The sequence below is a fragment of the Uloborus diversus genome, chromosome 2 (genome assembly GCF_026930045.1).
Source record: "Uloborus diversus isolate 005 chromosome 2, Udiv.v.3.1, whole genome shotgun sequence".
Taxonomy (NCBI): domain Eukaryota; kingdom Metazoa; phylum Arthropoda; class Arachnida; order Araneae; family Uloboridae; genus Uloborus; species Uloborus diversus.
This window is the reverse complement of record NC_072732.1, coordinates 86,622,466-86,646,545: the sequence shown is the minus strand read 5'-3', so window position 1 is coordinate 86,646,545 and position 24,080 is coordinate 86,622,466. Positions and strand designations below refer to the sequence as shown.

Here is a 24,080-nt window from a genome sequence, read left to right as displayed (position 1 = left end):
AAAACAAAAACCCTAGTAAAGAATTTATTTTCCTTATTCATGAAACAAACAAGCATAGCATCAACCACAAAACTATGTTTCTGGTGACTGGGCGAATCAAATGTACAGGGTGCAGCAAAAATACTCGGGCAAGCAATTTTCGATGAAACTTTATTAAAAATGAATAAATTAACAAAACACAAAAAATAATAATATGAGTAGACCTTTAGCAATCAATAAATTTAATTGGTTTCAAACTAGCAGCCTTTTGCAGTAATACAGAGATGCAACTGCTGATTGAATTTTTCATTCAAGGGCCACAAGTCCTTTAATCAATCCTATTCCCTATAAAGCAATTGGTTTAGAGAGTACGTGTAGTTTAGTGTAGATCTTTGACACCTAAATAGGCCATGCAGTGTAATAAATGGGATTGAGGTCTAGCGAGTAGAGCGTCCACTCAAAAGATAATATGTTAAAAAAATGCGCATTGCAACACTCTTGTTTTTTTGCTCATATGAATCGGTGTGGAGTTCAAGGAAAATGTAAAGTTTACATTGCTGAAGTGCTCTTAGGCCCACAGAAGCACAATAACTTCTAAAATGTCCTTCTGGTTCACTTTTTGATTCATTTTACGGCCCTCATTCACAAAAAACTAGATTTTTTTTTCGCTTGTGCTGATTCCACCACAGACCAAGCCTGACTTCGGATTTTGACGATATTTAACATTTTTTAAGAAACTTGGCTACAGACCAATTCTTATTGTTCTGGGGGATAAGAGCTCTGGATGAATACTATCTCTTTCAGCATGGCCTTGTGGCCTGTCTCAAACGTTTTTGGCATCTTTGGAGTCATACAAATGCCTGAACTTTTTGGAACTCGTAAAACATCTTTTTGAGTTGTTTTTGCCCTTAGTCGCTCTAATCAGTCACAAATTCCTCATCTCACGAACGATTTCTCTCGTGTAAACCTAAGGATTTCATTGAACTCACTTTTGGATGACCTGACGATTAACTCAAATGTTCATTGTTCATTTTGTCGGCTTTCCGGACATCGACGATCATTTCCAAGCCACTCGAAACGACATACCGTTTCAAATACTGTTTGCCGGGGCACAACAAGCAAACGAACTGTCGTTCTACTTTTTTAAACAACTTAAAATAGCAGGTATTTTATTTAAAATTGTAAGAAAACCGAAAAACAATACATAAACTAGGAAATATATTGTAAACTATTTTCTAACAAAGTGAGAGACAAAAATAAATTAGGCACTTATTAAAATGAAATTACCTTTCTTCCATTCGATGATACAATTTTCGTCCGATATTTTTTTTTTTTTTTGCCACACCCTGTATACTGCCGTGCGAAGCAAAAAAGTGGAATTTGAAGTTGGGCTTAAGCTGAGATAGTGTTTTAAAATTTGGCTCTCCCATATATTTGATTCAGATTTCTTTTTTTTTTCTTTTTTTAAGTTCTTGATCAAATGACTCTAAAATATTTTATTTATTATGTAAAATACGAGACAGAGAACAACTTGATTCTAATAACTCAGTTTTGTTCAAAAGTACTGGAATGACTACTTTTACTACTGTGCTTAGCACGGCCATATGAATAAACTGAAACTCCAGTTTAAGTTTTGGTTCAGCTAAAGAAAAAACAATTTAGTTTTGATTTGGACATAGATTGGGTTGGAAAAAATTAAAACTCAATAGCTTTTATTTTCAGACCGTAACATTGTATTATTTTTCTTTCAAAAAAAGATCATGTTTGAAAGTCGAAAATTTCAATTAATATTTCAAGTTTCAAAGGCAATCTAAAATATAAAATGCAATTTTTATGATTAGACACACATTACCCAATATTAATGGTTAAATGACGACTGGACTTGTTTCTGATGTTTGACCATGAAAGCTCTCAGTTATAAAACAAAAAGGTTTTTTTTTCTAATTAATCTTACCTTTATGTGTCTTTCTGTAAAGCAGAAAAAAAAAGATGTGTGGATAGCATATATTTTTTAATGCTTAACCCTTTATATGTTCCAAGAAACACAGAGCTATTAAGAAACCCTAATTTTATTCATAAAGAAATCAAAATTTCCATTTTTTCCAAATTTTCCCGAAAAAAAACCCGGTAAAAAACCGGTTTTTTCCACCACTTCAAAATTTCCGGAAATTTTACATCTCTACTCAAGATACAATGCTAAAAGCGTACATTGAGTTACTTTACATACATTTTTAAATTACCTTTTTTGTCTTAAAAATTGCTGGGTTTGATTTGGAAAAAAAAATAAAATAGAAGGGTAAAACAATATTAGTAGAAGACACTGTCACCATAAAATATAAATTATAATATGAAAATAGGATTTTGGAAATTGTGTCCAAAATAAGTATTAAGGTACACCATTTTCTCCAAAATGTGAATGTACTGAATCTTCATATCTATAAAAGTATATTAAAAAGTTTTCGAAAGCAAGAGATCACTCTATATCAGGTATAAATTTCCGCTGTTCAAAATGAATTACATTATTTAAGAAGCATATGTTGCCACAAAAATCATTTATTTATATAAAAGTTGGTGGGAGACACATTTGAAAACAAGTGTTTGTAGCAGAAGCAAGTAAGACTGATCACCAAAATGAGAATTATACACAGACAAACTATATATAAAAAACAACTATTTTTGTTTTTTAAGGTTTTTAGTCTGGGCTTGTACCAAGCTATTTTTGATGATTTAATATTTGACTTGGTTTTAAATTTACGATTAATCGTGGTTAAAGTTGATTGTTACATATTATATTTTTATTGGACTTTGTCTATTACAGTTTTTGACTCGTACAACCAACGCTATCAGCAAGAACTGGAACTTCAGGTTCTTGTACAGAAGTACCAGGACCCAACATCCCCATCTGTCCCCGATACAGAATCTCCGATATCAGCCTCTCGGAGAACATCTGCATCGGTTTTTCCATTTTGCGCAGTTTAGAAGCCACATATTTTCCGAAGACATCGTGGTCATCTAAAATGATTTCCGGTTTTCCGCCGTATTCCTCTTCCGGTTTGTAGACGGCAACTCTTTTCCGCTTGAAGCTCGATGAATCATGGTTCATACTATGTTGGCTAGGGGCCTGGTACATTTTCAACTCTCTGTTTTCGGGGCTGTTCGGTCTGGATGCCTGAAACTAAATATTCCACAATAATGAATTTTCATGATAAAATTGTTGTATACTTTAATCTAATTTTATCATATCATATGCAATGAACTAGAGACTAAGGGATTTTCATCTACCTACCTAACCAGGCTCGGGGGGAGGGGGGAGTTGGTGCTAAAAAACCGCAGTTCCGGTTCTGTTTCACTGGAAAAAAATAAACACTCCTTTCCCATAAAACTGGTCTCGACTCAGGACAATGTCTCATGGAGTTCCGTCTATAAAAGTTGGCATAAGTCCGCATATAAAAGTTATTGATCTCAAAAATAGATCCCTTAACTATCACCTGAACAAAAAGATGGAATTAAAAAAGCTAAAATAAAACATCCAAACGCGCAACAATTCAGCGGGTATGTATATAGCTTATTGCCTTATTTCAAGGGTGGATTCAGGGGAAGGTCAAAGGGTCAGCTGACACCCTCCCCCCTGTGATGAAAAGTCTTTATTATTATTATTTTACATTTCCTTTGCTTATTATTAAGTCTTATTTACTTATTATTAAGTTGAAAGTCAATTTTTAGCCCTGAAGAATTAGTGTAGGTAATCAATGTGTAATCACTTTTTACTTAGTCTTGTTAGACTTGTCTCTTGAAGTCTATTTAATGCAAATTCTATTACATATAATGTAACTTTGAAAAAATAGTGGTTCCTGGACTTCGGCACAGTACGTCCATGCGTTTACCAGGACCCTTTTACAATACAAACTTTGAAACGCTGTACTTTGTTGTACAAAATTTTAATGCAACAATGTTGTGCCTTTGTTGCTTTCATTGAAACGAAATTTTCTCGGCACGTTAAATGTTAAAATGTGTAATTTTATTTAGTTGAACAGCTTAAATAACTCAAATATCAACAGCATACTATGCAATGAATAAATTGCTATGCATATTTTTCTTGATAACATTTTCTATTAGAATTCATTACAAAGTTATAGGTTACAAAGATATTTTGAAGAAAGTTCAAATTATATTTTGTTTTTCTTTCACTTAACTGACCAATGAAATTTGACCCCCCCCTTACAAAAATTTAGATCCGCTCTTGCCTTATTTCCTCTAGCATGATATACAGTAGGTGCCGCTTAATGTGATCACTTTGGGACAAATACAATTTGATAACAATAACCGACTGATAACAATAACCGAAAAGAATTCAGGAGACACAAAATAATGATTTTTTTCCACTTAAGGTGCATTTATTTTGGCAACCTCAAATTAAAATCACAATGACTCAACTGAACGCAGTTTTAAATTATAAATTATTAAATTAACAGAATGGAAATGTCTGAATTATAAAAAGTTAAAGCTAAATTATGCAATTTTTATCTCATAGTAATAGGTGAAGTAAAATATGATCATTTTCCCTGATATTCGTAAACCAGTTTCAAAGCACATTCTTCTTTTCCAGCATGGTTTTGCTTGTTGTTTAAATTTTAGTTTAACTTCGCTTTGTCTTCAATCTCGACACAATTCTTTAATAGTTCACAAAATAATGGCAACAATGGTGGTCCTACATCAATGCCTGCAACATGTCCAGCAACTGATTTTTTTTTTTTAGGTGCAAAAGAAAGTTTTCTTATGGGGAGTCTGTGGTCACTTGAGGCGAACTTTTTGTAGTTTCATTCCTAGAAAAATTTTGAACTGCTATTGAAAATCAAAAAATGCTACACAGAAAGTTAGTGTCATCAGGGTTTGCCTATGTATTTCTGTTAATTGAGGAACAAAAACGGGGGAAAATTTAAAGTTTATGAAAAAGTGATAACAATAAACGAAGACGCTGATTACAATATCCGATTTTTTTAACATACAAGTGTTCCGGGACTTCGTGATTCTGATAACATTAAGCGAATGATAACATTACCCGTGATCACATTAAGCGGCGCCTATTGTAATATATATAACTTCATAACCGGAGAAGATATATGAACGGGCGTTGACTGTGCCCCCTGATAGTAGAGAGAAAGAGAGCAGATAGAATCATCTTTTTAAGTGGTTTGGGATGCAGCGTGAGTCGCTGTGAAAATTGGTGTTTGGTTGTGAACTGCAAAATTCCGGCAGGCATCATCGTAATCTTTTTATATTTTTAGGGCGAACTCTGAAAGTGAGACACCGATATTCCGTTGAAATTTTCAGTTTGTGTTGGTTAGTGCTGGGTAAGTTTATAGACAATTCCAAAAATAAATAAATAAATAAATAAAGAATAAAAATAGATGAATTGTCATTTTTTTATTCAAAATTTAATTTCAGAACCCAAAAATGAATTTTTCTACTCGAAATAATTACCGCATCATGGATTTTAGTTTCATTGGAAAGCGAGGAAAAAATATTCCCTTAAACCTTAGAACAATTTTTAACAACTGTAAAAAATAACGAAGGGCCTTAATTAACGAAGAAAAAAGTTAGAAGCATTTTAAGTAAGGGAAATCAATTTCAAGTTCGATATTTGAATCGTTTCCATTTTTGCTCAAATGTAGAGAAATAAAATTCTTCAGCTCTTTTTATGCTTCTCGGAATATGGGGGACTTAATTTCCCTCTTTTGATTTCGTTCTATTTTTTTTTTTTTTTTTTTTTAGTTACTTATCGTTACTGTTGTGTTTAATGTAATCGGACATAAAATTTACAATTTATCGTTTTTTAAGAATGTTCTACACCAGGGCTTCCCCTACGGCCCGCTGATCATATCCGGTCCACAAAGCTGATTCGGGTGGCTCGTTGTTTTGTTCATTGTTGCAACTCGAAAAAACGATTAGTGACAATGTCAAATTTGGAGTCAAATATTCAGGATTGGTTTCTGAAAAGCATGCCTTTAATAAGATAAAGCATCAAGTTATTGAAAAAAAAACAATAATTGGTTTGTAATTTTCTTTCCTTTTCCACATTTTTACATGCTATTAAGATTATAATGAAATATTTTGAATTTTTTTATGTGCTCCGGCCAGCGAGAACGATTTCAATTTGAGAAAAGGGTTGGGTACCACTGGTCTAAGCCGTTGTGGATTTTGAGGAACTGGCGTCTTTATTTCAATGGGTAGGTAGCTTTTGGAACATTGTCCCCATATACAGAAATGAATTTTAGCGCTGTTTGTTCCCAATTCCAATGTTTTTTTTTTTTTTTTTTAATTATATAGTTGATGGTATTTTCCTTTGAATTTTGCAATTTAAAATAAGGGGCAGTCCTCAAATGATATCATATTTTGAGGAGCGGGGGGCACGCGCAAGTGTGAGTTTGGGATTAGGGGGATATGTGGGGAGGTAGCAAGAAATACGATATCATTTTTTTTTTTCAAATAAAAATATGTTTAAGAAAAATAGTGTGAAGGCGAGGGGAAGAGAAGGTAAAGTGTTGCACAGTGTAGCAAAGGGAGGAAGGGAGGTCAAAAATGTTGAAAAAAAGTGCATTTATGGGCAGTCTCTTATCTTAATACCTATTTTGTTTTTGCTATAATGTGATGCCTAATGTCTTTTCTAATTAGATGTAATGAATGCATGTAAAGTGTGATTGCTCATATTTTGTCATTTGGTGGAATTTGAAATTTTATTTGATAAATTGAAAATTTTCTCCCTCCCTAAAATTCAAGTTTGGGATTTGGGGCGCTTTTGACGCGAACTCTATTGTAGAGATTTCAATTTCAAGATATTGGAAAAAATGTCTAAAGGATACCACTAGATGGCAGTACGGTTTGTCAACAGTATATTGATGCATTCCTAACGTCTATATTTCAGTTTCCGACTAATAAGTTTTCATTATAAATGATTAATCAATCTTGCAATTCATGTAATTCTATGAAATTTCGTTTATCGTCACTGACAGAGCTCCAGAGTTTTTGAATTATCGTGTAAAGTAAATACAGGATGAAAGAAAATACCTTTTTTATTCTCAGAACAGCACATCGAATTTTGCGAGATAAATTGAAAAAAAAAAAATGCTAGTGTGCGAACCAAAATATTGCTTATTTTCACTATAATTTTACTAAGCTAATATATAGTTTTTTTGAAAACATTAAAATTTTTTAATATTTTTACTAGTCTTCTCAATTCCCACGTGGTCTAGTGGTTAGGATACCTGGCTCTCACCCAGGAGGCCCGGGTTCGATTCCCGGCGTGGGAAAAATCTTTTTCAACCTAGCAATTACTTAAGTTGGGCTCAACAATTGTTTTTTTTTAATTTCAAAACCACCTCAACCACCCAACCTCGAAGTCAAGAACAAACGCCTCTGATCAAAAAGAGCACGCCACCTGTTTTCCTTTTCTATAAAATGAAAATACCGAATATTCTCCGTCCCCACTTCCGAACTTATATTGCCATAAGAAAGGCTATTTATTTATTTATTTATTTATTTATTTTTTAAATATTGGTAAATGTTTACACTCAACCACACAAACTTCAAATTAATTTTCAAATCTCTTTCTTCTTTCACGGAACTAAAACGCTTTTAATTCGAAGTTTAATTACTCAAAATCACATCTCCATTGAATTGTAAAACCTAACTTTTTTGAAAATGTTTTAAAAATATCTGAAACTTAAAATATACACTTGACTTAAGAAATTCAACGGTACAAAGCACAAAGTTCAAGGTACATTGCATTCAGATTCACTCAAAAAATTAATACCACAGATTTTTTTCCCACCTATAGAAGAAATAATGATTTAACTTGGTAGCTCCCCTTTGTGATTCGGGGGAATGTGTCAAGAATTTAAGAAATCATGCATATGGCAGAGAATGAATGCACTTCTCTCAATCTCAAAAAGACATCATTTGATTCAGAGATCTTTAAATTATCACATATATTTAAAACTGATGAATTTGCTGCTTTTGCAAATGTGGGTAGGGCAAAAATATACTTGCCACAGCTTTAGAAATTGTTAATGGGGTGGTTTCCAAACTTTTTATATCCATGCTCTCCCCACCCCTCCTCATTTAATTTTTGCATTGATCCACTTCTTTAAATTTTCAAAAAAAAAAAAAAAAAGAAGAAGAAGAAGCGTGTGTGTGGGGGGGGGAGAGGGGGGCTTCACATCATATGTCATAGATTTTTCATCGCTAGCTTAGACGTAAGCGTTTTGCAGTGATGCAGAATCCTTGCAAAAATGTAAATGGCCAAATGTATTTTCTCCCGCCGCTTTTTTTTTTTTACATTAAAGTTAACTGTTTGGCCATTATTTTATTCTTATTACTTTAAGCTATTTTTTTAAAAAAGTTATACTCAGCTGTGTAAGCTTTCCTCTCGCTGCTGAATATATTTTACACTCAAATATTATTTTTAACTTTTTAGTTCATTTTGCTACACGAGCGCGATTATTAGATTATTTTTAAATTATTGTTTTATTTAATTTGTTCCTAAACAGGAATAACAATGATGATTTATCTTTTTTGCTGACACGTATATTTTAAAGAGAAATGAAAATTATTTTCAAATAGTATCAAGTGCCTATACAGAAGGTTCCGGAGCAATTGTCTGCAGCGGAAATGATGGGACACGACCAGCTATTTTTTTTTTTTTTTTAATCAAACACTAGTATTAAACGAATTGAAACTACAGGAAAGATGATAAGTTGTAATGAACTGCTCTGAAGCCAGGGCTAAGTCCCAAGCAAATAACGCCAGCCCGGTTATGACATTCAGAGACTGCAGTTTCGTCCTTGTTAAAGACTCATCAGTCTAGAATGCTTCGTCTTGACTGAAGAACCCATCATAACAAGGACGAAATTGCAGTCGCTGCATGTCAAAACCGGGCTATCGGTATATGCTTGTAGTTCTGTCTTAGACCTGGTTTCAGGACGGTAGTTCATAGCTTGTTACCAAAAGCTTTTGCCTGTGTTTTAAGAGTTGAGCAACACCATTAACTGCGGACTGTCCTTGGTGCGCTAACTTAGTTTTAGCTATCAATTTCAGGGCAACCTGATCCACCTCAGCCCGGTTATTGATTTTCCAGTCTGATGAGTCCATAACAAGGACGAAACTGAAGCTTCTGGGTGTCATAATCGGACTGTCAGTATATGCTTGTACATCATGGGCCCCAGCAGAATCACATGCGGGGAGGGGGGGGGGGTACCAGCACGTGAAGAACTAAAACAAATATTATTAGTTGTATAGTTTTTAAATTTTTATAATTTTTTAAAATTAATTAATTTTATTTAATCCTTTGTAATCGAAAGCTGAAATTTTTTCTTTGCGTAGAATGAATTTAATTTCACTTATTTAAAAATTTTATTATTAAAAAAAATATTATTAAAAAGCTAAAGAAGTTTACTTTTTAAAATTGCTTAAATTATCTTTTTAAAAGCCGAGGGTGAAAGTGCACTTCCCTGCCAGCACTCATAGACATAAACATAACTTTAATATTTTTTCGTGAGGTAGTAACTTTGTAGGTTGTTTTTTATGAATTTAATTTATTTTGTTTTGAAAAATAATTGTTTCATTTTTTACTACAATGATCACAGCTTATATGAATCATGTTTGCTCTATACAGTATTGATTCTATAAAGCGGCTGATTCAATAAAACGAATAATTTAACAAAGCTTGATTTTGTTCTGTTTTCGACGATTTGATTCATTAATGTGGTTGATTCAATTAACCACTGACTGATTCAATTAAAAAACATCAGAATAATATTATTTCTTTAATTACACCGAAGTGGAGGCAAATGCCCCCCTCCCGCCCTGCCGGAGCCCTTGTTGTATTCATAAGATATTTAACAAACTCACCACTTCTTCATAACTTGCATCGCTGTCTTCATTTTCAAAGCAGATATTTTCATCCAAATCGACTCTCAAGAGCTCCTGGACATCAATACCATCTGCCACGTCATCAGCAGCTTCGTTTTCTTGATCCGCGATGAAATGAAACAGATCGTAGTACCACAGTGATGGAACGTAAACAGGTGCTCCAGTTTGGATATTTCTTTGTTTTGACGCTTCCACTTTTCTCAACTCTTTTCTATAGTTCGTTCTAAGCGCATTGATTTTTTTCTTGACCATTTCTATGTCTGCTGCCGGATATAGTTCTCTGAGCTTAGCCATCATCCTGCGATAGGCCAAATTTTTGACAGTTTTGTTATTGTAATGAGCAGACCTAACCTTCCACAAAGAAGGTTCGCTGCGGTATATATCGATAAACTCTTGAATAATTTGTCGTTCCATTCTCTTTTAGTTAAAAATTTCAGCAGATTGTATTGGACAGTATTTTTTAACGAGTTAAGTTGAAATGATAATAAATTGCAATTTAGCACGATGATCTCCAAAAACGTACATTGCTATAACAGTTCGAATACGTAAAAAAATAACAAAAAGAAATTAAATCGAAATAGAGGTTAAAAGTCAAAAAGCAAATTTATATTAAGTAATTTTTAAAAATGTCAAGCTGCCTCATATATACCAGAGCTCATATATCGGAAACGAAACTGTACTAATCCAATTAATAATGGTATTTCGAAGTTAAAAATTATAGTCAAAAAGAACAGCGAACAATTATTATGCCTTGATCGGGAAAGCAAGGAGGTATTCGCGAACAAAAGCATCAAATTTTTCAAAGCGAATCCGATAACTTTCTGCAAATTTTCATTCCATAAAAAACTGAAACGCCGTATTAAGAATATCAAAAATGAGCCTGGTCTGAAAACACAAAAATATTGCACTCGATCAACTGGCAAAAGATTTTCAGCATGAAAGACTAAAATAATTATTCATTAAAAATTCAAGGAAAGGGAAAAGGCGCTCATGACTTGACAATCCAAACGTCAAGTCATCAATGTTCTGCACCTCTGCTACCCGAACTGAAGAAAATGGCTTCATCCTCAACAGCTCCTCGCGCATGCGTCAATCCACCTCTACGCTGAATCTTTTCAATCAAGCGCACTGACAAGTCCGACAAGTGCACTCGTTCCGAAACGTCAATAACCGAGACTTTTCCGAGGAGCGGAGATTGGAGTGAAGTGCTTTTACTTTTACGGCGCGAATCGTTCATTTTTTTGTTCTTCGATACCCGTAGAAGGTCAAGTACCATCTTTTTTTCCTGATGAATCAGCACTTTTTGAAAGTTTTTGAGTGAGCATTGCACAAAAGAAACCTCACAATAGAAAAGCATTTTTTTTTTTAAAATTTAAAGGGTACCTAGAAGAAGGGCATATGTTACATTTTTTTTTATTTGTGACATATGCCCTTCTTCTAGGACAGGAAGGGCTAAATATTCATGAAGATCAAGAGTAACATACCTGTATGCCCTTCTTCCAGAGACCATTTCATTTTTTGCTTTTTTTTTTTTTACCGTAAGATAATTAGGGCCCGACCAACTAAAAGTTGTGCCCTAGACCCACAATAATTTGGAGGCCCTCTGGCTCTGAAGACTCTATAGAGAAATGCAGTGGTTGATTTACAGGTTTGAGGCCCATCAGAATGTATTTTTGGGGACCTTTTTGTCCATAACAGAATTATGTAAATCACTAAACTTGTGTATTTATGAATTCCCTCATAATTGTGACACGGTAAATTCGTTACTGGCAGAATGAATAAAAACTCGTCTTTAAGGAAATTTTGTTCCAATTAGCAAGTTACAATTTTTTATTAATGAAAAAATACATATATTTTATATAGATGTAATGCTATGCATGATCCTGGGGCCCCTTAGGAAGATGGAACCCCAGACTTAGGCCAAGTCGGCCTGTGCGATAATCAGGTCCTGACGATAGTAAGGGGCGTTCTGAACTCACATTTTTGGGAGGGCGGAAATTCTCAATTTGCCATATGTAACTCCAAATTTTGCCGAATGATAAAATAGGGGTATGCGCACATAAGTAGGGGAAAGTGGGACAAAGTAAAATAGTTAATATGACTGAGTTTTTTCAAAATGAACTAATTGGAAATTTGTATTGAAAATTACAATACATGACGGATGAACATTGTATTTCTCATAAAACTTGCATTGAAAGAGTTTTTTTTTTTTTTGGCAGTAAATTTGCGCCTTCAAAAAAAAAGTGGAAAATTTTCACTTTTCATTTTTAAGGGGCAACGTAAAAAATAAAATACTTTCTATTCGAGTATAAAAAATATTTTTGATCAAATGAATCAGTAAATAAAAGGCTGAATAAAAAAAATAAAATAATAGTTTAAAAAACTAAAAAAATACGCTTTCGTAGCAAATTGAACTAAAAAGTGAAAAATAATCTTTGGATGATAGTAGTTGACCGATCACTTAATTTTAATGTAGTGCAAAAAAACCGTGGGGTGCTGTCTATTTACATTTTTGCATGGTCAACAAATGGAAGAAATTCAAGACAACTGATAAGAAGCCCCCACGCTTTTTTGTATTATATTAAAATTAAGTGATAGGTCAACTACTATCATCCAAAGATTAATTTTCACTTTTTAGTTCATTTTGCTACGAAAGCGTGTTTTTTTAGTTTTTTAACTATTATTTTATTTTTCTGTTTTTTAGTCCCACAGTTGAAATATTTATCCTGAATTGACGAAATTATTTATAAAACGAGTGCGAGGTAATATCTTAAAGTTAAGACAATGGCACCCCGATGGGAAGCTACTGTGAGTCATCGATGTATGTTTGCGGAAATCATATTTATATTACTTTGAAAATTTGAGATGCATTTGAATAAAAGTTTTGTTCAACAATGGTCTGATCAGCAATGAATTTCCAATTGAACGCTCACCAAAATTTTGGCATGAAATTAGTTAAAAACAATTATATTTCATGTTCTAATTACCTTGGAACATTGGAACAAATTTTGTCTGATGCAGAAAAATTAAAGGTTTTTGTAGATATTTTAAATAATTTTTGCGAGCATTTTTTAATGTATTTTTTTTTAAATTTTTCCTTTTTCATTGTTGGATTTATGCCAAAATTTTGATTAAAATTGGAGGAAACTAACAATTAAAAGAGTTAATTAGTTAATTTGATTATAAAATATTGCATTGTCATCGGGTTTGAGGTCGCGTGACAAATTTCAAAAGAATCCGATCGCAGGAAGTGGGCGAAATTTGAGCTGCAAGGTTTCGTTGCAAGATACATACATATATACATACATACATACAGGTGAAGCTAATAAAAGCGTGTTAATAAAAAAAAAATGAAAAGATACTGAAACAATAAACGAATATTTACATTAATTAATTAATTAATATGTATCAAGAAAAATAGATTGAGTAAGAGTGAATGAATAAATAATAAGTGAATGAATGAATAAATGAGTGAATTGCTAATTAAAGGAAAGTAAATGAATTAATTAATAAATTAAAACGTGAGTGATTAAGTAAGTGATTGAGTTGACTAAACAAAATTAATTATTTCACTTTGCCCCTCAAGTACTTGACTAATTGAGTAAAATATTTAAATTACAAACAAGCGTAATTTTAAGTAACTAAATGCATTATCGAATATAAGAAAGTGCCAATTAATATTTAAAATGCTAATAACAAGAACTTAATCATTGAATAATACCATAAATATTTTTTGACTTACGACAAAATATTACAATATATGAGTATCAATTTTTGAAAATTGCCTGTATTATCATATGCGGTATTTTTTTCCGGACTGGAATAGACTATATGTGCTACAACATAGTAAAAATATTACCAGATAGATGGCGCTAAAAGCAGAGTAAATATTTCATCACTTCACTTTGCCCCGCTATTTCACTTTGCCCCACATTCCCCTATATCTAATGAAAGGGGACTTTCGGAGATAAAAATTTGCAATATTGAAATTTTCTCCAAAATTTTTCAAATCGTCTGACAAAAGTTGCAGAATAAGGACATTTTTGGGAGATTACAATGATCTCCCATTGGGGCTCTCTTAACTCTTTCGTGTGGGGGGGGGGGGGAGTAAAAGTTTGTTACGGAATTAGCCTGTAAGATTTGTTCTTTTACTTTTTTGATGCAAATGCAAAATCGCAACAATGGGGCCAAAACAATAATGTAAAATGTTTCAATCAAAGCATCGATGTTTAAAAAGTATCGACAGTCAAAATTGATACCTCATTCATTCTATCCATCTCTAATACCAAGTTAATCGCTAAAATTTACTAGAGTTTTGTCATATTGTGACATCCTGTTGAAATTTTCTCCCAATTTTAAAATAATTATTAAAATTCGGTCAATCTGCCGTTTAAGTGTGTATCACAAGCAAGAAATCCAGAAAAATCTATTGACTTTAAAAAAAAAAAACATTTTATGGAGTCGAACTAGACAATGCGAATTGCCTTTTTTTTCAAGAACCTGATTAGTTTATAGGAAGTGTTGTTCCTGCAAAAACATTACATTCATGGACACTTCATATAGAGTACCCTAGAGTAGGGGAATATGAAGCAAAGGGAAATAGCGGGAAGGGGGGGGGGGGGGTAAAGTGCAATGGTGAAATATTTACTCTGCTTTTTGAGCCTCCTATCTGGTAATATTTTAACCTTGTTGCAAGAAGTGCAATCTATTCCAGTCAGGAAAAAGTTACCATTGAATATTAAAGAATATGGTATTCCAAGCAATTTTCAAAAATTGATACTCAGATATTACAATCTGAGTATCAATTTTGATGTTGTTAGTAAAATACTACTTTTGTTACTATGAAATGTTCAACTTCGTCCTGTTAACAATTTAAATAGAGGAAGGTTGCCGTCAATGAACCTCGTAACACTTTCGACCCTTTTTAGGAAGTAGTTCAGACTCAAACTTTATATTGACGACAGGAATAATTACTCAGTATATTTCTTCTTTAATAAAAATATTCACTTTCATGCTAACTGTATTCAATAAAGAATAAAAATTTAAAAGAAATATTTTAGCATGTGCTCCATTCATGGGAACCAGTTGCTATGGATGGACCATTGAGTTTCCATCGATGGACCACATTCTCAAATAAGAAAATCAAACCGTAAAATATAAATGGTTATTATAGGAGATAAACATATACTACAAATAATAGCAAGTTGTTCAGAAAGAGAATTTTTTTTAAATTGTTTTTTATCACAAAAGAAACATAAAAACCCCTCAGGACTCACACAACACAGCTGTTTTCACCAGACCTCACTCACCACTTGATATTTTCTACTTACTCTTTTTAGCTAACATTTCATGGGGCCTCTTTTAAACAAACGGGAGTCTTGTTTCATCCAAGTTCAAAAAATTTGATCCACAAAGGTTTTACTTGATAGCAAGGATTTTGCTGTAGCACGTTGCATGCCCTCAGTTATCAATTGGCTTTATTTCACTTATTCTTGTATTTTCTCGAACAACAAACGTAGGTACTTGAAGCGGTATTAAAATGTACTTTAACAAATGATACTGAATCGACTACTCAAGTTTTTAAGTTGAAAATATGATAACTGCGTCATTTTGAATGTTTTCATAATTGTCACTGCTGTGACGATTCATGATGAAACTTAGAATGGTGGGAATTGTACTTGAAAATGTACTCTTTCAAGTCAGTGTTCCCATTTAGTTGTTCAGTAATATTCAAAGCATGTAAAAGCAAAATGTAAGTGTCAATAATTAGTAAGTGAACAGTATAAATCCTATTTGGACGTTCTGCAATATGATGTATTGATTCAAGCTCCTTGATGATTCTTCATTGGATTGTTTTGAGACAAAAGAATACGCTAAAACTGATTTCGTGCCTGAGAAAACTTCGGTGGGGAAAGCATCTTCGAAGTCCAGTCATGGAACCGGTTCATTGACGGCAACTTTCCCCTATTAATTGACACCGGCAGTATTTATTTATTTAATATTAAGCTTATTTATATTTTAAATGCCTTGTACAATTACTCAAGTGCATACGAGGCAAAGTAGATGGAGCAAGTGAAATAGTTCATTTCGTTCCCTTATTCAATCCTTTATCAAATCATTTACGTATTCATTTATTAGTTATTTAATTTAAATTCCTTAATTTAAAAATTAACTTATTTATTTATTCATTCACATATTTTCTTATTCATTCACTATTTTATTAACTGATTTATTTTTTCTCGTTTATTAACTTCTTTATTTTTTTTATTCGTTTATTGTTTCATTTCCTTTTAATTTATTCATTCATTCTTTTATTTATTCATTTTGTTAATAAAAAATATCGTTCATCATAAAATAATCTATTTACATTTCTTCATTTCATAATTCCCCTACTTATTCATTCATTCACTATTTTATTCACTTATTTATTTTTTCTCATATATTAATAAGTTAATTTATTTGTTTATTGTTTCATTTTCTATTCATTTATTCATTCATTATCTTAGTTACTCATTCGTTTGATCAAAAATATTTTTGTAAATTGAATAGAAAATAATTCATTGGAAAAATATTTTATTTTTCTCTTTGTCACGTGAGGAAAATAAAGGTAGAATTTTCTACTTTAAATTGAATGTACAAATTTGATACCAAAAATTTAAAATAACGCTTCAATGCAAGTTTTATGTACTATAGTTTTCAAAACAAGTATCCCATTTGTTTATTTTTAAAAATGTTAGTTATCTTAACTATTTCACTTTGCCCCACTTTCCCCTGCATAGCATAGGCGGCTGTCCACCGAAAAAAAGGAGGTGGGAGTGGAGAAGGGGTTAAAGGGGCAAATGTGAGGGAGAGGGGTTTGGGGAAAATCCCCTAAAGCCGCTCCCTCCTCCCACTTTTTTTTTTTTTTTTTTTTTTGGAAAATTTCGCAATATGTTTGGATTTTTACGTCATTATTGATTAAATGACCTTCTACAAATAATTCGGGACACATCCTCAAACATTGGGGCGAATGGAGACTGTAGACTCCTTCTTTTCTCAATTCAAGGTCAATTTTTGTGAAATATTAACATGAAATTAGTATAAAACACAAACTTATTGTCAATTTTCGTCAAAACAACTGTCAATTCCTTTTCTCTAAACATGTGAATCGAACATTGTCATTTTTCGATCGACTATTAATTTTGAGCTTAGAAAAAAAGAAGGGAAAGGATTTTTACTTTTTGAAGTGAGGGGGTAATTGCTCTCCATCCCATATAAACCATTTAATGGGTTAAACCAAAATGTTTTGAAAATGACAAATGTTAGTAGAGTCAATGTACTTTCGTTGATAATGTTTAAAAACACGTTCTACACGAGTGGTACATATTATCTATAGACAACATCTATTCAGTTTATAAAAGTTTCTGGATTCTGAAAAGTCAACAACAAGTTGATAGCGCTACCGAACCATTTAGGAATTTAATATTTGACGACTTTTTTGGTATTTTCGTGATAAGTAGAGATATATTTGTATATCTATTTTTAAAACGAATAAAAGAAGTTCTCTTTTATCTGATTTCCGAATTATCAACAATATTCTTGCTTACTTTTCCGAAAATCGTGATTTCAAGATAATTGGATGCATAGGAGAGTGGGGAAGCTGATAAAACACGAACTTTCAGAACAATAATGGTCTAAGTTTATAATATCTTCACTATTTGGGTTGTTTTATGTAACTGCTCAGAGTTTAATTTCTAACAAAACAAAAAAACGGTCATATAGGCAGAACATGAATTCTTTAGATATTTGCTGAATAATCTAAGTGCCAGAAACTAGAGACCCGCAAGTTTCATGCGATCCCCATTGTTGGTATATCCGGTCTACTGACGAAGGAGAAAATGCTCAACAAAAGTAAAACAAAATGTATAATTTTTTAAATCATTATTTATTTTTTAAAAAGAAAATGCGTTTGATTTCTATCTAGGAATGAAGTTAGTAACTGATTTTTTTACCCTAGGAAGTGCCATAAACGCAAATTATTTTCGCCCGCATTTTGGAACTTTTCTCATCTTTTCTCAATAATTTTGTAACTTTTCATATTTACAAGCTGTGGAAACCTTTTTTACACATCTAGAGTTCTCTCAATTTAATTTTTGAATACTGATCATTTTGTTTCAAAGAATTACTACCCTTCTTAATTGTTTTTTATTTGGGACAATGTTACCCCAATGTTTCGGTTACTTTGGCCCTAGTGGTGTTAGCTATTTAAAATCATTGTAGAACTAACTAGAGAACCCAGAGACTCAACTCACACGAAGACACATCTTTGAATGCCCAAGCATTACCGCAGCGATCTTGAAACTCGGCTTGTTACCAGACAGAGATCTCAGCAGGAGACCCTCTTCAGTCCTGACGCACCAAAGCTGGCTGCTGCGGTCCTTCGGACCTTCGACAATATTTGGCACAATCTATGGACACGACATCATCATTATCAACAACTAACTAGATCCAAAGAAAGACGCGTGTTTATAGGAAAAACTATTATTTGAAAGAAAAATACTTTTTTTTTGCAGGAAGTTTGAGTCACACATACTTGTTTTAAGAAAAATTTAATTTTCTTTTTAAATTTGTCTGCATACTACCTACAGTTTTTTGTCTCAGAAATTATCAACGGAGAGCAGTCATCTTTTCATCAGTTTTGGAGGTTGAATAATTTTTCTAGGGTAACACCATTCGTAAAACAAAGGATCCTAAATTTTCGGTTACTTCCAAAACTTTTAGATGCGTTCCATGCTCTCAACATTAGTTCATTCTTCTCTCACATCAACAGCTATTCCTGGAAATCTGAGCCCATTCCATTCTACAGCATCATATTTCCGTAAACTTTCGAACAAATTTAACAACATTTGTTTGAAGTAGATGCAACTGGGTCAACGTTTTTTAAACCTCCTGAAATTTTTAGTTCATCTTCATCTTCCATAATAAAAACATGTAACTGAGACCTATGTATTTGAGTCTGTAATCGCTTTTTTAATCTGTTGCAGAGAATTACTGTTTTTTTTTTCTTTTTTTTCCCCCTTTTTTTGGGTTTTCCTGTTTTACTTTTAGCTTTTTTTTTTTTTTTTCCAAATCTCTCTGGCAGATTTTTTCAAATTTTCATGCTAGGCCGAAGTAGGTTGTAATTTTTAGGTTAGAACTTATGTTGTTACTGTGAAATTTTTAAATAAAACCCTTAACAGAAAGGACAAGTACAACTATGATACTACGTAAAGTATTGTATAGTGTTCATAAATAGACAACAAACTCTTAGCTAATATAGAACTCTTTCTACATTTAAAAGTGTGAGAGGTTATAAAAACACATGTTAGTACAAGGTACACAAAACCAGTTGTGTTGCTCCTGGTGGAGAGCTATCAAGCTGCTTAGTACACATTACTGAGTCCTTAAGGCTGCTCTCTAACGGATTTTGTCAAAATATATTTGAAAACTAGCTGCGTGCCCGGCGTTGCACGTGCTACCTAAAATATTGAACGGGATGTCCAGTAGTTGATGTTTTTGTAGTACTCTGACATTAGTTTCAAACGCGTTAAGATTGATTACGTGAAACTAAAGCATTAAGACTTAATGAATATCAGTAAGCATTAATTTAATACCGAGACATCAGATACAATCATTTAAAGTAATTTTTTTGTTCAACTCTTTTTTCATTAAAGAAATCCAGACAATCTTAATTTAACGTGTTCTTTTAACTAAACAGGAAGGAAAAAGAGAGTTATTATAATTCGAAAACTCACCCATGTGAAGGGAAAAATCCAACAAAATAAACATAATTAGTCGCAAATCTTAAATTTACTCAACTATGAAGCTGGCAATGATAAACTTACACTACAATAAATAAATTAAACTAAAGAAATGTTTTTCATATGCAGAAAGTAGTTAAGAACGTTGGCTGTAAAAAATTAAAAAAGGGCACACGATAAATAAAGGTTATGTCCGAATAGAGCAACCAATTAATCCGGTTGGTAGTTTTGATGACGTCAGTACGACTGAAACAATTGCTAAAATTTTATTTAACATAAATGTGAAATGGCAACATAAAGAAATAAAAATTATTGCTTAGAATAAAAGAGAAACGAAGCTAATTCGCAACTCCAATAAACTATAAGGGGCGCTGCAGCCATGTTTAATGGCGAATGAAAAAGGTAAAATAAACAAATGCTGTAATTTATAACTAACTTTGACGCTCAATGAATGACAGTAATTTTTCATCGTCTTTGTGGGAAGCTTTCTTTTCTATTCTTCTGAAATTACATTACACCACAAACTGTCTGAAACCTGTAATTTACCCCAAAGAAAACACGTGGAAGGGAATGTTTTACCTTTTTCTTTAGTATTGTTAATCACCGCAGGGCAGCGCATTCGAGTTATGGAGTTGCAAATTAACAATAAATTTCTAAACGAAAAAAAAAAAGGCTTTAAAGAGTAGTTTTAGGATTTACATATCTTAATAAAAGAGAAATTAAACTTAACTAAAAATTTTAAAATAAAAATATAGATGGAAGAATTGTTTTAGGATTTGGACAGCAGCCAAAAAAATTCCATTTAAAACAATTATTAGAATTTTATTATTTGCTCACTCATATGCAAAATGACAACAGGAAAGAAATAAAAATTCCCGAATAACATATCGTTAATTAACATTTTAATTAATATCTCCGCTTATTAAAGTCGTACAAATACGAAATTGGTCCTATTGTTTTCCTTCGAAAATTTCGAATTGATCGGTATCTCGTTTGACTCTCGACTTGCAGCGATATTCGAGAAGATTTATCTTCAGATGGACAGACGGACGCGAACAGATTTTAATATTATGAATTGCTTCCTGAAGGGTTACAGAGAACGTTATATCTTTTTTTTTTTTTTTTTTTTTTTTTGTCGAGCGTTGTATTTGAACCGAAGAAGGAGCCTAGGCCAAAGTAGCCCCTGTTTACGGCACTTAACTCTTTGCGCTTGCCCTGGCACACTTGACTAGGAAGTGGAAAATTTTCAAAACAAAACTATCATAAAAAAATACAGTAGAGTAACATGAATACAAAAATATATATAAAAAAAAATAAATAAAAATCTGTGTTGCTTAAAATTTTACGCAACAATACCAGGTGCTATTGTTATTGCCAATGCCGGATCTGGGGGCGGGAGCAAGCCGGAGAACAACTTCTAAGGACGGCTAATTCAAGTTTTGCACCCAAGCATGGATCCAAAAGGGGTTATGACCCCCCGTAATACTGTGAACTACCAAAAATTCCTAATTCGACAAATTTCGCTGGTTCGACAGTTTTGGATACACTATTGCAACATCGGGATTCCTTCTCCAGTTTATTTTATTTTTAAACTGTTTTTTTTTTCCTTTTTGATGTTGCCAAAAGTTTTTTCTCTTTATATGTTATGTACGCATGATACAGTATTTCCTCATTCGGTAAAACTGCAATTTCATTCGGCAAATTGAGAATTTTTCCCTTCCCGAAAATTTAAGTTTGTGGGTGTCCCTGATAACTACCCAAATATTTTTGCTGTAAGGCTCTTGAAACGTGCATAATTTGTCAATCAATCGACTCTACCCCCCCTCCCCCCCAAAAAGAAAAGTTAAACGTGCCTTTAAATATGGTTTGTTGCTGTTTTGTTCATTTATGTTATTTCTGATCTTGTAAACAAAGATTTGCCTTTTATACTAGCCATTGATATTTTTAGAGGGGTTGTTTTTTACGGGAACTTCTCTCTCTTTTTGGAGGCGGAGGGCTCCCCCTTGGGGAGTCTTTGGGTATTTGGGAGGGAGAGGGGTGTTCACCATTGCTCTTGGGAACTCCTCACAAACGAATTTAGAAATAACGAAGCGATTGCCTCGCTGAAGTTTAAGAAAACGAGATATTCTAATTTCGAAATAATTTTTAAGCTCAAAAATAATTTGCTGGAGTTTTTTTGCATTTCTCAACGTAGTGTTTCAAACTTGCAAAAAAAAAAAAAAAAAAAAAAAAAATTAAAAAAAAAAAAAAAATTAAAAAAAAAAAATAAAAAAAAAAACTGAGAGATTAAATAACGTAATAACGTTTAACATGACACAGTTGATTGAATAAGCCACATATAAAGTTGCCGCACGTGACACGGGAGCTGCGCTTTGGACTTCCTTGTTAAACGATAACACAAATGCAAGACACATACCCGAAGAATAAATAACAAAAGTTAGTGTGTGTGCGTAGTGTCGAGTTTCTTCACACATTTCCAAAAGCATTTATCTTCAGATAAACGGAAAGAATTGTTATCTGCATTACTGAGTCTCCGACTTACCCTTCAGTTATGATAGTTTTTTGTTACATCTTTAAGTAGCTATGAAATTCGAAATATTCAGTTTTATGAAGTTGGAAAAGGGACTTGGACCGCTATTGTTCTTGAAGTGCTCCGTCTTTAATCAGCCAAACGGAGCAGGCACTCAAAAACCAACATTATTTTATTTGTACTCCAAATCAACATCCTGTTGTCTTTGAAGGTTACGCAGATTGTCCAGCTACTCATATGTTGAGGAGTAGTGAAACTTTTTTTTTTTTATGAGTGAAAGAATCGATGGTTTTCTACATATTTAGCATTATCAATGTGTTTTATATCGTGAATGACTAGTATTTGAATCTTATATTTTGTGCTAAAAGAACAGCAAGGAGGAAAAAATGGAAATTATATATATTATTCTTTTTGTGTGCTACGCATGTTATAGCTTCAGTAGAAAAAGCGTGACTTATGCTATGCCTAAGCTTATAGAAGAAGGAATGGATAAAAGCAGTGCTGGTGAGAGTTTTTTTTATTATTGTTATTGACAGATTTTATTGTTGTACCGCTTATCCTTTTAGCTAACTCCTTTCTGACTAAATAGATAAGGAAAAGCAGTTGTTTGAACCTAGAAAAATTTAACATGTTTTCTTAAAGGTAAACTAATGGAGTACATGAAATCGATTTCAATGTAATTCGGATGTTCTTAAATCGTTTTGTTTTTTAAATTTATTTATTCATTTGTTTATTTATTTATTTTTTATTCGAGAGCGGATTTTCTTATTCCTTTAACTTGAACTTTAAACCTTGCTTCCTTATCTTTTAATAGCAAATTTCTTGAAATTATTTTACTACATTATTACACGCATTTATATTTTTTGTATTAGGCGTCAAAAAAGTTTTCTGTAATTTCTTCCGTGGTTTACAAAAAAAAAAAAAAAAAAAAAAAAAAAAAAAAAAACAAGTTCAAATGCTAGAAGTCGATAACACAAGTGTTAATTCGAAGGGGCGAAGGGGTAAGAAGACGTGTGACATCAAGTCAATTTTTTTTTAAATATACAATGAAAAATAGCGTGACAAAAGCAAGGAGGGAAGGGTCAAAAATGTTGAAAAAAGTTTGATATCATTTATGGACAGCCCTAACATAAAACTAAAGGTGCACAAAATTTGAACTTACTCGTACTTTTTCTTTCTATTCTAAGTACAGTAGAACATCTCTTACCGTAGAAGTTTAAATGCACGTTGAGAAATTATAATTTCATTATTTAAAACAATAGGGGAGGGTGGTCCAAAGCTGGTAGGTTTTCAAAGAAAGCTCGAAAATTGTAGTTTTTGGATTTTTATCGCAACAATTTCGGTTTTATTTCCTAACTTCAAAATAACAGGTGATTTTTGTATTATTTCAAACCCAATATTTATTTATTATCAAACTTTACAAACATTTTAAAAACCCGATTTGCCCTAAAAGGTAGCCCAAAGCGGGTAAGTTTAACTAATTGTGATTTGGTGCATTTGCCAATCAACTATAAAGTTATAAATGATTAAAATAGTTGACTAGCTACCTGTCATTAAAAAATAAATAAAACAGTTGTGCTTATCCAATTTAAAGTCAGCACATTTGTTTATAAAATAGAAAGAAATAACTGATTAAATTAATAGACTTATTAATAGCCATTCTAAAAAATAACTTTCTAAACTTATACTTATCCTATTGAAATAGAAAATCTAAGTCAGCACGCGTCAAGAAATTATAAATAAATAAATGATTAAATTCTATACCCGCTTTGCCCGAAGGCACGTGTTTTATTTCAATAATTATAACCGTAAATTTAAAAAAGAAAAAACAAAATGACTATCGTAGTTTATAGGTCGATGATGTC

General features: G+C 32.5%; 2 protein-coding genes and 1 non-coding gene across 3 annotated transcripts in view; 2 read left to right on the top strand and 1 right to left on the bottom strand.

The window, feature by feature from the left end:
- Positions 1-2,529: 2,529 nt before the first annotated feature.
- Positions 2,530-10,320, bottom strand: LOC129217322 (uncharacterized). Its single transcript, XM_054851603.1, has 2 exons — positions 9,889-10,320; positions 2,530-3,154 (listed from the first exon to the last, which is right to left on the bottom strand). The coding sequence occupies exons 1-2, from the start codon at positions 10,318-10,320 to the stop codon at positions 2,792-2,794; spliced, it is 795 nt and encodes a 264-aa protein (XP_054707578.1). The 3' UTR covers positions 2,530-2,791.
- Trnae-cuc (transfer RNA glutamic acid (anticodon CUC)) lies at positions 7,215-7,286 on the top strand. The gene has a single exon. It is a non-coding gene; the product is annotated as a tRNA-Glu (tRNA).
- An 11,970-nt stretch (positions 10,321-22,290) lies between the features above and the next one.
- The window catches only part of LOC129217153 (glucose-6-phosphate exchanger SLC37A4-like), a 42,831-nt gene continuing 41,041 nt past the window's right edge, over positions 22,291-24,080 (top strand). Inside the window, exon 1 of the mRNA XM_054851413.1 lies at positions 22,291-22,719. Coding sequence (XP_054707388.1) covers positions 22,602-22,719 — 118 coding nt within the window. The 5' untranslated portion in view covers positions 22,291-22,601. The remainder of the gene's footprint in view (positions 22,720-24,080) is intronic.

What these genes read in the sequence shown, in the direction of transcription:
- LOC129217322 (XM_054851603.1), bottom strand. Translation starts at nt 10,320, where the DNA reads ATGGAACGACAAATTATTCAAGAGTTTATCGATATATACCGCAGCGAA. An exon ending in GCGATGCAAGTTATGAAGAA is followed by an intron (nt 3,155 to 9,888) that starts GTGGTGAGTTTG and finishes TGGAATATTTAG; the next exon opens with TTTCAGGCATCCAGACCGAA.